Source organism: Esox lucius, chromosome 8 (assembly GCF_011004845.1).
Source record: "Esox lucius isolate fEsoLuc1 chromosome 8, fEsoLuc1.pri, whole genome shotgun sequence".
NCBI classification, from domain to species: Eukaryota; Metazoa; Chordata; class Actinopteri; order Esociformes; family Esocidae; genus Esox; species Esox lucius.
In genome coordinates, this window is record NC_047576.1 from 19,826,026 (window position 1) to 19,840,980 (window position 14,955).

A 14,955-nucleotide genomic window follows, 5' to 3' on the forward strand; every position below is an offset into this window, starting at 1 on the left:
TTTCCAATAACAGCAGTAATGCATTGGTTCGAATGACAGTGCCAACGATTGCGTGGCGAATGGCATTGCGTACTGATTAGCCTACAGCAGATTATGGTTACGCAATGATAGCAGTGTACGGTTTTAAGTCAAAGTGCTGCCCTAGAATTTATAAACAATATGAATCGTTCAGCGTTATTTGTTTTCAAACACACGCCTGTAGCCTTTTGTCTTTCATTTTCCATGAGCACCAAAGGCATCTCCCTATGTTTTCTTTCATATTTTGAAGCGAAATCTCTGGTGAAGTCTATTCAGCATTGCGTTTTTACACTGGTACAAGTTTCCGCACATCTCGGTCTTCTATATAATTCTGTTTTCTGGGACTCCCAGACCTCTAAAAAAGCCAAACATTGGTTGATGTTTTTGTATATAGCTGTTATGCAAAAAACATCCTGACTAACAATGAAGATTGAAGAACAGCAGTTACCAAACAGGCTCTCAAGGCCAGTTTTAACTTTAGCTATCAGCCAGACAATGATCAGCAATACAGTCAGTGAAGGTTGCTACCATTAGGCAAAGTAGGCAGCCGCCTATGGCCCCAGAAGGCCTAGGGCCCTGTAAAAATTTAAACTGAAATAAATAATAAATTGTTTTTTATTTGTATTTTTTGTCTTAGGATCTGATCGTCTTACTCAAAGTTATGCTCAAATTAAATCATACCATCTAACACATTATTTGTTTCTGAGCTTTCTCAGTCATTCTGAGCCTGCTACACTACAGAAGAGATGGACAGCAAAGATTTTATAATATGAAACGCTCATATGTGAGCTTGGCAGAAAAAAGAAGGAATGAGGGAAATAGTGTGAGTTTCCAAAACAGTAATAGCTTACCGGCTGCAGCTACTACTTGTGATATAAACATGAATGGCTTAGTGTCTGCAGCTAGGCTATTACTGAAAATGACGGCTTGACAGTCACATAAGAACGCACTATCCCTGACCTGGACCATCAGGAACAGCCATGAGACAGAGGTTAAGAAGACACTCATTCAATTCTATCATGTCGTTCTTCTAACATCATACATTTTGATTACAATGACGCCATTGTTGATTATGATGATAATTTGTGATCAGTAGCGACAGTGCTACTGGTCACAAATTAGCAATGTTGATGTTAACCATCCCCTGGCTCCCCAAGAAAGCTCTGACTGTGTAATGACACAGAATATAATGTCTGATACAGATATATGTGGCCTTCCCAGCTGACAGATAAGAACAGGTGCAGCATAGTGAAAAAAGGTAGGTATATGAATGCACTTTATTGATCATGATTAATAAACTGTACACTTGAAAAAAGTAGCTTAGTGCTTTACTGTAGTTGTAACTTATAAGTATGTACCCTTCAGAAAACTATTTGGAATTGGCAGTTCCATTTAACAATACAGAAAGAAAGTATGTTCAAAATGTTGCCAGTATGTCTTTGATAAAGACAATAAGGTAAAAAAAAATAAGATTATGTTGGGACCTTAACCAGTCTCTGCCTAGGGCCCCCAAAACACTAAAACCGCCAGTGAATATAGCAGTGGGATGCAGTGATATACTACTGTCCTGCTCAATATTACCAAACCTATAGCGCTATAACACGTATGTCTTGTGTTTTAAAGCGAACTTGATAATCCTGGCGTTGCGTTGGACACAATGATGTAAAGCATTTTTGAAAGGTTGCCGTTAGAAGTCGTAAGTTGTACACTACATTACCCAACATGCAACAGAAATTCTCCTTTGGAAAAATGCCTGTATGAATTGGTATGAACTTATTTATTAATGCTAAAAAAAGAATATTTCACCCCATACGCACAAAACATGTCGTAAACATATTTCGTTAATAAAAATATTACATCAGATAAAACCCTATTCGAACTTGAAAGTTTGTTTCATTCTTAAAAGGCAGGGTCCTAACATTGTGATTGCCATGTCGAACGATGAGCTGTTTAATAGAAGCAAAGTTTCGACTACCAGTGGTCTTTGGCGGTTGCGCTTCAATTTGAAGAATCAAAATCAAGAGTTATTTCTCATTTGCTTGCCTGTGCCGTAGTGTAAGGCAGCGGGAAGTCATGGACGTGGTCCGGGTGTTATTGTGCCTGTTCTTGGTTCTGGTGTCTGAAAGGTTACTGCCAGTGATCGCATTTTCTCAAAGTCTGGACAGCGACTTCACCTTCACACTACCCGCCGGACGGAAGGAGTGCTTCTTTCAGACCATGAGGAAGGACGCGTCGCTAGAGATAGAATATCAGGTGGTTATTATCAATTACGGGCGAACAATAGACTATAAATAAAACTCATCCTTGTTCTACTCACATGACTTGACTAACTTGTTTGTTAACGTCCCAGTGTTCACGATACATTCCCAGCAATCACCGCAGAGAAGTCTCAACACACAGGTGTTAGCTGGGTACGTAATACCAGTGTGTTCACATAAGTTGAGTTGCTAGTTATCAGATTGCTGAGTCTACGAAGTTCTAGTTACTCTTGCTTCATTCTTTTACATAGTGATTTTACTGAGGTGTTTAACGTGTTTCAGATTGAGTAGTGGTCCTCAATCAACGTAACTCGTGAAAAATCTCAGATAATTTGCCATTTAAATGTGACGCATGAGCATTGTACATCAGCCATGTAATTTACTTAGTGTTGTCTACCACCGTAGACAAGCTATCTCTCTGGCACTATGTAGCATAACCACTATGCCCATGAAGTGTTGATAATATCCCTAGTTTTTGGATAGACACATTTGAAGTATTAGTCTCTTAATGTGTTTTGAAATATTTGAAAATCTAAACTACTTGTGATTCTTACAATAACCTTGACATTCTTTCTCTAAATTACCAAAGCAGACAGAGATGTGGAAATGCTGAACTAATGATGCAACTTTGAAGAAACTGTCTCTGGGGATGTCCTTTCATTTACATGTCTTGAATCGACTCTGCTTGAAAGTCCTCTGCTTATTGCAAACCTTTCATCATCAGCTTTCTTCAACCTGCTATCACTTACCTCTTCTCACCATTTCACCTCTCACCAATCATGTCCCTTCTGTCTGTCCTTAGGTGTTGGACGGAGCAGGTCTGGACGTTGACTTTAGCCTGTACTCTCCTACTGGCCACGTTATTTACAGTGAACACCGCAAGTCAGACGGAGTACACACGTAAGACCCGTTTATCCCTCCCTCCATCGCTCCATCCATCGATCCATCTGACGTTCTCTTCCTGTCTGTTTCCTTTAGTGTAGAGACTGAGGATGGAGACTACATGTTCTGTTTTGATAACTCGTTCTCTGCAATGTCCGAGAAGATCATCTTCTTTGAGCTGATCCTGGACAACATGGACCAGGAAGGGGAGGAACCTGAAGACTGGAAGGAATACGTCCATGGGACTGACATATTGGACATGAAACTGGAGGACATCATGGTGAGGGGGTGAACTAACACTACACAGAGGCACCTACACCCTATAGGCCCTGGTTAAAAGTTGAGCACTATATAGGAACCAGGGTGCCATTTTGGAACATCATGTCAGGGTACAGCAGGAAGCCTAGCCGTCCAGCATCTCACCAGTAATCTAATGGATCTGACCCAGCAAGAAGAAATGTATTTTATTCTATCCCGGAGCATGGCAGTTAAACCTGATTGCTTCCAGTTCATTTCTGTGAGTGACAACGTGTTCTCAGTCCATTTGCCTGATAAAAAATAAAAGTTTCACTGAGGTACAAATACTTGGTATTACAACACGTCCGCTCACAGAACACACAGCTAGGTGGAGTCACTATGACCCAATACGTGCACACTGCCAAAATTCTACATACACTGTGAAAACAGCAGCACACTTAGAAAGACTGAGCACTGCCATCAATGTCACAATGTCCTGACACCACATAATTTGGCCAGCCGGTACATCTGTCTGCCACCCAGCCAGCCAGTCACTGAGTGACAGGATGTTTTGGAGGAATTCTGGGTCATCCCTCTTAGATATGAATCCCCAATATGGTCTTTTTTAAATATGCCCACCACTTTCTCCCAAGTCCTGTTAACATGTCATGGGACCTCTGTACAGGGCAGATACAATCTAGTTTAGGTTATAAGTATATCATTTATAATCTGAAGTCAAGCATACTTTCCCTACTCAGTGTATTGCTTTTTCTAGATGATCCATGATTTTTGTATACACTGATGAGCCAAAACATGGCCAACTGCCTAATATGCTGTTTGTCCTCCGCGTGCTGCCAAAACAGCGCTGACCCACCAAGACATGGGTGCTACAAGACCCCTGAAAGTGTCCTGTGGTATCTGGCACCAAGACATAAGCAGCAGATGCTTCAAGTCCTGTAAGTTGTGAGTTGGAGCTGCCCTGGAATGGACTTGTTGGTCCAGCACATCCCACAGATGCTAAATCAGATTGAGATCTTGGGAATTTGGAGGCCAGGGCAACACCGTGACCTCTTAATGTTCTTCAAATCATTCCCAAACAATGTGTGCAATTGGGCAGGGCACATTGGAGGCCACGCTATTGGAATACCATTGCCATGAAGGGGTGTACCTGGTCAGCAACGATGTTTCGGTAGGTGGCATGTGTCAAATTGACCTCCACATGAATGCACAGATCCACGGTTTCCCAGCAGAACATTGCCCAGAGCATCACACTCCATCCACTGGCTTGTCATCTTCCCACAGTGCTTCCTGGTGCCATCACTTCTCCAGGTAATGGCCCACACGTACACAACCGTCCACGTGATGTGTAAGAAAACAGTACTCCTCCGACCAGGCGACCTTCCCCTATTCCAAGGTCCAGTTCTGACACTAGAGTGACCATTTCTGATGGTGGACAGGGGTCATCATGGCCACACTGACTAGTCTGCTGCCACTTAGCCCCATGTGCCGAAGGGTGAGATGCACTGTGTGTTGTGACACATTCCCGCCATAACCATCATTAAAATCTTCTGTGACTTGTGCCACAGTGGACCTTCTGTCTCTTCGGACCAGACAGGATAGCCTTTGTCGCCCTTGCATATCGATGATCCTTGGGCGCCCAACACCCTGTCGTTATTTCGAGGTTTGTCCCTCCTCAGCCAGTGTTGGTAGGTATTCGCCACTGCTGACCGGGAGCACCCCACAAGCCTTGCCGTTTCAGAGATGCTCTGACCCAGTCGTCTGGCCGCAACAATTTGGCCCTGGTCAAAGTCGCTCAGGCCTTTACACTCAATTAAAGTTTAGATAAGATTTCACTGTCTGTTGATGTCAAAATGACACCACTCTTTCTCCTTCTGATTCTAGGACACTATAAATAGTGTTAAAGCCCGGCTGGGTAAGAGCCTTCAGATCCAGACTTTGCTCAGAGCGTTCGAAGCCCGTGACCGCAATATCCAGGAGTCCAACTACGACAGGGTGAACATGTGGTCCATGACCAACCTGGTGGTGATGGTGCTGGTGACTGGGGTGCAGGTGTACCTCATCCGCTCGCTGTTTGATGACAAGAGACGCACACGCACGTAACACCCTGACGTCTGGGAGGGCCCAGGGAGAGACTGGCAGCTTGGTCTGGACCAACCAGCCAATAGGGAGTGGGGCAGGTGGTGAAGATGAGACTGACTCTGATTTCTTTTAATTTTATTTTTTATGTACAACACAGACATGCTTATAGACACCTGAAGAGACACACACACCCTCCTGGTCTCTTCCTTGGCCCAGTCTTTCTTTAACTGTTGGTCTGAGTGACTGTTGGTATCGACTACTTAATAATCAGTGATTATTAGACACGAGCTGGACATTTGGGGTTGTTGAATTTTTTAAAAGCGAGTGTAAACCAACAACTGTTTACCATTACTTAGGTCAAGTGCCCTCTCAGCCATTTTCTTTACATGTATTAACAGAATTAACAGAATAGCCTCATAGCCAAACTCTTTACTGCAGTGTAGGTCAAATAATTTGGATTAAACAGTCTGGGTTCTACTGCTCAAACTGTGGCCATGCAGCACTCATGGGTCGGAACACACACACACACACACTTAGAAAGGCTCACTCACACAATGTCTAACACACATTCAAACCCACACACTTCTTTATAAAAACCTGTGCTGTCTGCCCCTGTTGCCAGCATACTCTTTGGTTGACCTTCCTGCTAATTGGTACTGGTGAATGGAGAAGGAGGTAGACTTTTGAACCTGGTAACTGGTGTATTAGTCCAAGTTGTCCCAGCCTCCTGTCTTCCTCTAAATCATGTCATGATTATTTTATGTCAGACTTCATGCCGACAAGAGAGTCTGGTTTCAGTCATACATGCTGAAGATTTATGAAGCCTGTCTCCACCTCCAGTCTCTCTAGTGACAGAATTCTATTTCCATCTAATGGTGCTTTCAAGACAACTGAAAACCCAGGAAAAAAAGAGGTCACAGTTTTTATGTCGATCTTCAGTTTGGAGTTGTGGAACTACCTTTTTTTCCCTCCAGTTCCAAGGTGTTTTTGAGTTCTTATAACACACCTATGTCACCACAATGAACACCTTTGCATATGGTTGTGTGGGGAGAAGGGTTGTGTGGGGAATGAAGGAGGTGGAAGTGGTAATGGGGGGGTCCACTAATTTACTATTATTGAGCTTTATTGTATTGATTGCAGCTGTGTCATATGCAGTTGTACAAACACATATTTGAATTGTTGAGGTAGGTGCTAATATTTCGGAGTGAAGAAAGTTGTTTAGCCTTTCAGTTAGAATATTCCCTGATATTGCTTGGAAAAAAGTCCTGTAAATGTACTCATTCTTCTGTGTAATGAATAACACTGCTGCCCTCTGATGGCCTGATAATGAAATTATAAAAAAAAAAAAAACCTGACTAGCTCACCACTAAAAATATGGGATGAAATAAGTTACAGTGAATCAGTATCAAGTCTCTCACAATGACAAGATAACCCTTCATAATACATCACATTTCAGGAGTCTTGCGCTATGCCATTATGATTTCCGTCCCAGTCCAAATCAGTTACATTGGTTGTAGGGCCACTGTGTCAGTGCCCACCAAGTTTAGGTGATGTTAAACTAACATCACACTGGGGGAAATCAATAAAATGTAGATTGTTTTCAGTTAACAGAATATTATTGATGTTTTGTTCTGTCTTTATTCCTTTCTGCACAAGACAACAATGGCTTATAAGAACAAATGTAACTGACTACAGCCATGTTGTTATAGAGTTCTCTTTTACTAACCTGATGATGGAATGTGGAGAGAATATTTTTGAGATATTTATCAGACTAATGTTCTGTAGATGTAAATGTGTATAAATGAAACAATCCTAGTTTTCTGAACATAGTGTGTCCTTGGACATTTTATAGGAGTTAGGGCAGAAGTATTCAACTCTTACCCACAAGGTCAGGAGCCTGTTGGTTTTCTGAGAAGACACCATTTTGGACAATTCTGTCAGTATGTATTATTGAAAGTTTCTATAACAGTCGTGACGAGGGAGAAGATAGTGGAAGCAAAACCATTACAACATTGAGATTTAACCCTCCACCCTGGGCTGGTTGCCATTTCTGTTCGGGCAATACATTCCACTCTTTGACACCTAGCCACTGTCATTTGCAAAATGGAAGCAGTGGCAAAGAGTGGTTTACTATGGTAATAGTCTGGGTTAGTCAAATAAGATCATATCACAAATAAAAATGCAGTGATGGTACAGCATATGGAAACCCTAAAGGAACACAAAAGAAACATCTTACTGACACTATAGGAGAAAAACATTAGCCTGAGAAAAACACAACATGTAAAGCATTGGTCTAATATTAAATGGGCTGAAACAGAAGATCCCTGAAATGTTTTAGACACAAACATATTTTCCCCAAAAATGTTGTGCATAAAATAGTTTACATCCATGTTAGTATTTTTCCTTTGTCAAGCTAATAGGTCTGACATGAAAATAATACGAAATGAACCAGAGTAAAACAAATGAGAAGATTATCAAGGATGATCTATCCAACCTCACGTATGAGACAAAGAGGAAAATGGAGAATGTTGAGCACAGGGCACCTCAAATCCAGAAGCAAAGGAGGAAACTCAAAACTGAGTTTAGAGACCAAGAAGGCTGATATGGAATCAATAATTTAAAAAAAAAACATTGAGGAAGAAAATCAAGAAATATAGAAAATGAAAGCAGTGATATCAAACGACAAGGTTTTAGTAAATAGAAATTTGATTTATACTATCTAAGTTCAGTTGTGGCTGTGATCAATCGTTGATACACAACTTATTATCATGATGCCTGGGCGATAGCAGAGGCGGGCAGGATGTAGAGGCGGTGGGAAGAGAAAACAAGTCGTTATATTGTTTAATTGAAAGTACCGCAAATGTTTGAGACAAAATTCTACACAAACCCCCTTTAACAATTGCAGTGTCTCGTGATTTTCGATGCGCACTGTTTTCAACCCAGCATTCCATTTTAAGTATGTTTAAAATTATAATCTCAAACTAGCTTTTGAAGTTAAAATGTTAACGAACCCAAACTTTAAAGTAAACAATCGCCCTGCTGTATACAACAAGGGATCGTGCGTGGTGACGTACTAAATACATTTAAATTACAATCTATCACCAACCTGTGAAAACACGGATGACCTATCGTCCTGGTAGTTGACTGTTTCAACCTCCATCCACTAGGCTTCGCTGCAAAGGGAAACCAGCAGTATTACTCCGCCCCTTTTTTGAATTTTCACCGTTGCTAACATGGCGGATGAGCTGGATGTTGTTGACATCGAAGGAGATGAATGTGACGTGAATTTGGGGTACGTTGAGTTTTTCCCGTTACTCTTTGAAAGTCAAAATGTCATCAATAAAAAGTGAAACAATGTTATAGCGTTTAGAGAACTAAAACCATCAAACGTTAACCCGTTGTTAACTCACGTTTGCAGGGCAATTTTAGCTGTACTGCTACAGTCAGTAGCTTAGTTGTTAGCCTATGTAAAAACGGTAATTCAGCTCAATTTCTATCTCACACAAGGCATGCCAACTTAATCAGGAGACTGTTCTAGCTAGTTATCTACACACCTGTCTTCTACTTGTAACATTGTAAACACTTACAGTACAATAATTTCAAATTTGCTGCTGATAAATCTGCCTCTCTCATCCACGTGAAACCGACACGCCCACACCGTATTGTATTCTTTGGTAGACCCAGGCAGTGAATCCTCCCGTTTAGCAAACTGTCTGACAACGTTTCCCAAATATTTCCTTCTCTGTATATTTTAGGGACTTTGGTGATGGAGCAGCAATACTCCAAGACCAGTACCTACATTCATCATGGAAGACCAATCCAGGGGTCTTGGTAAGAAGTGCAGCTAATTGGCTGGCTAATAAAGTGAATGCCTACAAGTAAAGACTTGACCCTGGTTGTATTGGTCTTCAGGTGTGTGTTGTCTGTCTCCCCTGCAGCCGTGGGAACTGGACAACTCTATCAGTGCAGAAAACAGAGAGGTGATACATAACATGCTCCTGGAGGAACAGTATCCTTTCCCTACATCGGCATTCATTCACATCCCGGTTACTGCCCCTTGACACCTAGTATTTTCCCCCCAACCTCACCTTCCTGCTGTCTGCTTGATGACGTCACTGCCAATTAAATATACTGAGCCAATCAGATTTAGTTTTTGTCCTTAAACAAAACTACAGGTATTATTTGACCGGGAAGGAGATGCCCAAGAGTGTCTGGGCCAGTGCACCTAACTCTAGCCCCAAACCCAAAGTAAAGAGGTGAGTCAGGTTTCCTTTGTGTCTGTGCACTCTTCTGTTCTAATCGACTTGTTCCTTCTGACAAATTCTCCAACTTTTGTTCCCCAGGACTCCAGCCAAGCCCTCCGCCTCGGGGTCATCTAATGCTACTCGTTGGTCGCAGCAGGAGAAGGAGCTGTTTGAGGCAGGACTGGTATGACCATCTATCTCCTTTCCAATTGCCACCTGACCCCTATAGTTTCAAATGACTCTGTACCTTTTATGTGCCCTGTGACCCCAAGGCTCAGTTTGGCCGTAGGTGGACTAAGATTTCAAAAATGGTAGGCAGCAGAACTGTTCTGCAGGTGAAGAGCTACGCCCGACAGTACTTCAAGCACAAGGTAACACTTTCCTATAGTCAACACCTTTCCCAGTGCAGCCAGTCAGGCTGTATTTGAGATGTTCCCTCTCCCAGTCTCACTGCTCTCTGTCTACAGGCTAAATCAGAGGACAATACCACTGCTGTGGCGCCACCTGAAGCCCTAGGGGTGTTGGGCCTGGTTCCAGAGACGGGGTCTTCGGTGTCCACTTCAGGACCGTCTGTATCCAGCCGCCTGTCTGCTCTGACCAATGCCGTCCGGATCGAGAGACTGAGTGATGAAGAGGAGGAGGAGGTGGACATCACTGATGACCTCAGCAACGAGGGAGACACTGGAGTTGGGGATGAAGGGGTAGGAAGGGGTAAGGGGAGGTTTGAGGGTAAGGGTGGGGATCTCCAGGAAGAAAGTAGGACTGAGAAATGTGAGCCTGGAGCCCCAGAGGAGATGGACGACCAGGGGGAGACCCAACAGGGCCAACCCAGCCAGACGCATCCCAGACTGGGAGATATCGATCGGGAGCAGCTTATGTGCAGCCCTTCATCCCCCTACCTGGTTGAGCAGGCCAGCAGCCGGGTGTGTGAGGTGGGTAGTGGGGCATCTGCTGAGCGCCAGCCAGACCCAGTGGAGTCAGGAGAGGAGGCAGGGGGTTCTGGGTGGGCAGGGGAGGGGGAGGAATCTGACGAGGAAGAGGAGGAACTTAAAGCCCCGGAGCAGGAAGTGGAGCTGGACCCAGCCACCATTGCAGAGGAGGAGAAACAAGCTATACCAGAATTCTTTGAAGGGAGGCCTTCCAAAACCCCAGAGAGATACTTGAGGATCAGGAACTACATTCTGGACCAATGGTACACAAACACAAATACACACAAACACACACAATCAGAGACATCTGGATTTCCCTTTCCACATGTTTTGCGTATGTTTGTATTAGGTTGAAGAGCAAGCCCAGGTACCTGAACAAGACGTCAGTGCGTCCTGGCTTGAAGAACTGTGGAGATGTCAACTGTATTGGCAGAATACACACTTACCTGGAGCTGATAGGAGCCATCAACTTCAACTGTGGTACCTAAAACTACTAGTGTATTCTCACAGTCCCTCGTTCTGGTTAATTTGGCAGATATAATGTATTGCTGATCTATCCGTTCCAGATCAGGCGGTGTATAATCGTCCCCGTGTGGTGGATCGTTCCAAACCGAGAGAGAACAGAGACACCCTGGAATACCAGCTGGCCCAGAGATTACAGAGTATGGTGAGATGACTTGTATTATTTATGTTGTTTAACTGTAAAGAAATGAAAAATTCTGCTGTTCTTCTTGTAACTTTGTTGTCCCAAAGGAATGAGGCAGTTTCACAAGCCTTTATGGGAGTGTAGCCACTTCTGTCCTGCACTCTGACTTCCATGACATTTTCCTCTAAGTTTTGTCAGATTTATGCGTGTTTTTTTTCAGGCCTACTCAGGCTCTTTTTTGGTATGAGATGTTGGTTACCTGTGATGTTTAAATGACCTGCTGTCAATTGTTTATGTGACGCAGCGAACCAGAAAGCGGCGTGTGAGGGATATGTGGGGGAATTGGCGCGATGCCAAAGATCTGGAGGGACAGACATACGAGCACCTGAGTGCAGAAGAGTTAGCTCTAAGGAGGGAGGAGCTGAGGAAACAGCCTAAACCTTGCAAGGTGCCCAGGCAGAAAGGGTGAGCGGCTGGTCTGTACTACAGGCTTGGGGTGGGTTCATGTGTGCAGTCACAATTTGCTGAGGGTACTTCAGAATGTGTATAGTACATAACATGCTGTCACATCCCCTCTGGCTCCATCGTAAGGCTGCCAGATCCATTCCAGCTGATTCCATGCCGCGTGTTTGGAGAGGACCGACGGGAACCGTTCCAGGTGATAGCATGCACCGAGGCTTTGCTCATCATGGACCTGGTAGGTAGCCCCTGTTCAACCTTGAGTGTCTTTACAACCCTTTTAATAGACAGTCCCGTGTTTACACAGTCAATATTTGCCAGCACATTAATGCCACATCTTGCAGATTTCACTAATCACTGCACTATTTGATCAACATCCTCATCACCGCTTTTCTGGGACAAATATATTGAAATGATTGCCATCCAAAATATCATTAAGAATCAAATGTTGTTGACTTGCCTCATCTTGCTCTAGTAGCTTCTGGTGGCAGATTGGGCAACTGTGAGCTCAGCTGAGGCAGAAGACCAAAGAATGCGTTCCCTCTGGGGCGAATACCGCAAAAGAATCACTGCGGAATCTGTTATTATTTATCAAGGCTTAGAGCTGAACCTCATTTTGTTTGTATTTTTACCTAGCATGCTCACGTATCCATGGGTGAGGTCATCGGGCTGCTGGGAGGAGCCTACAGCTTGGAGGACAAAGTCTTGAAGGTGAGACCTCAGCCCAGGTGGTGGTGGTGATGGTTATGACGATGATAACATCAGTCGATACTGTATTTCAGATTGTTGCAGCGGAGCCGTGTAACAGTGTGAGTACAGGTCTGCAGTGTGAGATGGACCCGTTGTCTCAGACTCAGGCCTGTGAGCTGCTGTCCAGTCTGGGCTTGGCTGTAGTGGGCTGGTACCACTCTCATCCAACTTTCCACCCAAACCCCTCTCTACGGGACATACACACACAGGACCAGTTCCAGGTACACACCCTTTCTATTGGTCGGTTTGTCATCCTGGTATAACAAAATGGTCCCCACTAGGGCAAAGTGCTATTTCAGGCTTAAGGTTTAGGTGTAAGGTTATAATTGGGTTACTTTTAGGTTGAGGTGTTAGGGGAAGGTGTTAGGTTTAGCCAAGGTTAGAGTTAGATCATAAGGGAAATTGAGAATCTGTTTTCTGGTCCCATCAAGGATAGAAGGAGAAATATGTATGTCTGTTTTGATTGCCACTTTCTTGCTGTTTCAGAGGTATTTTTCTCGAGGCGGAGCCCCCTTTATCGGGATGATTGTTAGTCCATTTGACCCCGCTAACCCCTCCCCCCACTCCCAGACAACCTGCCTAATGGTCAGAGAGGACCAAGGGCCTACAGGACCACAGAGTATGACACACACACACCTCTTAACACAACTGTTGCCAACCTTTAATCAACTTGGTACAAAAACAAATGTCAATAAATACTGTATACCTTCAATCACAAGTGGATGCACATTCTAAGTCTCTCTATTTACATCTCTCACCATTCTTTCTCTCTCCATCTTTTTCAGAGCTGCCTTACAGGTTTGATTACCGGTGTTCCCTTCAGCAGCCTGACTGGAGCCAGATGATGAGGCGGGTGACGTGGATCATCCACAAATACAAACAGGCCCACAGCAGAGTCCAGATGGACAGGCCTTTCCGCAGGGACTCTCATCTCACCTGCCTAGAGAAGGTAGCTTGCACTGCCTCCCCCTAGCTCCTGTAGCCATGTCATCTATCTGTCGAGATGCTTTAGTGCCCCAAAAGCCTGTTTTAGCATGAGCAACGTCATCTATGAATTACATTTTTCAATTTTGAGTGTTCCTTTTCAGTGGGATTAGAATTCCTAATTGGAATCCGTTCGCCAGAAGGAATCAGACCAATGAACTGAGCTTGTTGTTAGAAAATAAAGAGGTGGCATTCAATATCCAACTTTCACATCTGTGGAATGACCTTTAAATAGGCTACATCACACGTGTCGTAATTATTAGATCAGCCGCAAAAAAATTTTTTATCCTACTGGAAAAAAGCCCATAGAGCAGTATAATATTCTCTCCCAACAGTTTATTTTCTGCAGTTTGGACACACCTTAAGGAAGCCAAATGGACAGATCATTTCCGTGATGCAATAAGATTCCAAGTGTTAACCTAGAGCTGTTAAAAAAAGAGCTGTTTGTTCCCAAACGACTCATCCCTAAGAATTAGTGGAAGAAGGTGTCGAAATACTTCAAAAAGGCAAATGTGGGTGTCTCTCAATGCCTTGTTTCTCTCCATGTAGATGTCACCTCATCCTTTGTCTCTCTCCCTGTATATGTCACCTCTTCCCTTGTCTCTTTCCCTGTAGATGATGTCATCTTTAGAAAGGTATTTGGAGCCCCTGTCAGAGGAGGATGGAGACGACTTCCTCTCCCAGATCAATGCCCTCTTCCATTCACACTTTGTTACAAGGGACAACGACAGAACCTCTGTCACCACTGAACCAATCAACACCCATGCCTTTCCCTTTGCTCAGCCAATCAATGTTAATGGAACAGATGATGCTGGAACACAGGAAGACTGGGAGAATGAATCTGTCACTCCGACCGATAATGTAGAAAGACCTGATTTAGAAACGACTAGCTTACAGACAGCTGATCAAGAAAGCGTACATCCAATACATTTTGGTTCTGTGTTGTTGACTGGTCATGATTATCTTTTCTGAATCTAGTTCATTTCTTTGTGTATCCAGTAGTGTTGCATCTTGTTTTGTATGTTTATTAGCAGGCAGTTTGATTTAACTGGATGGGAGCACAATGTGGAGTCCAAAATGAACTGAATACTTTGTTCACCCTGCCAGCTAAATCCAGTGTGCCTATTGCTTGACATGGCTTTATACTGTATTTAATGAACAAACCCCTTGCTAGAAACAGTTTTGCTGCGTCATCACGTTTTTAAATGTGTTCATACCATATGCTAAGAAATACAGGTCCAAGTTCTAAACAAGCGAGTCGAACATTCATATTTTGAAGTTTGCACATTTACTGTTTGAATGTTTTATGGTGAAGTTGCCATAAAATAATACCTCAAGGAAGTATTACTTTACTGTGCCTGTATGGAACTTGTCTAACTGCCAACAATAAAATAGTTCTAGTTCAATGTCTGTCATTTCGATCTACATGACAGAAGCACTGAGGAACG

At 43.4% G+C, this 14,955-nt stretch overlaps 2 protein-coding genes across 3 annotated transcripts; both read left to right on the plus strand.

The window, feature by feature from the left end:
* The first annotated feature begins 1,944 nt into the window (after window positions 1-1,944).
* On the plus strand, window positions 1,945-7,121 carry tmed5 (transmembrane p24 trafficking protein 5). The gene is made up of 4 exons (XM_010871980.3): window positions 1,945-2,271; window positions 3,079-3,176; window positions 3,255-3,438; window positions 5,298-7,121. Exons 1-4 carry the CDS (start codon window positions 2,092-2,094, stop codon window positions 5,514-5,516), a joined length of 681 nt encoding a protein of 226 aa, XP_010870282.1. The 5' UTR covers window positions 1,945-2,091; the 3' UTR covers window positions 5,517-7,121.
* A 1,116-nt stretch (window positions 7,122-8,237) lies between these two features.
* On the plus strand, window positions 8,238-14,913 carry mysm1 (Myb-like, SWIRM and MPN domains 1). 2 transcript variants are annotated; one of them, XM_010871977.4, is made up of 16 exons: window positions 8,238-8,787; window positions 9,251-9,326; window positions 9,434-9,504; window positions 9,671-9,751; window positions 9,839-9,923; window positions 10,012-10,110; window positions 10,207-10,931; window positions 11,018-11,148; window positions 11,235-11,335; window positions 11,619-11,779; window positions 11,906-12,011; window positions 12,410-12,484; window positions 12,556-12,744; window positions 13,010-13,142; window positions 13,309-13,472; window positions 14,123-14,913. In XM_010871977.4, the coding sequence occupies exons 1-16, from the start codon at window positions 8,729-8,731 to the stop codon at window positions 14,477-14,479; spliced, it is 2,613 nt and encodes an 870-aa protein (XP_010870279.1). In that variant the 5' UTR covers window positions 8,238-8,728; the 3' UTR covers window positions 14,480-14,913. The 2 variants fall into 2 exon arrangements, with proteins under 2 accessions (XP_010870279.1, XP_010870281.1); XM_010871979.4 differs by having other exon boundaries at window positions 8,708-8,787; window positions 9,408-9,504.
* Window positions 14,914-14,955: the final 42 nt, after the last annotated feature.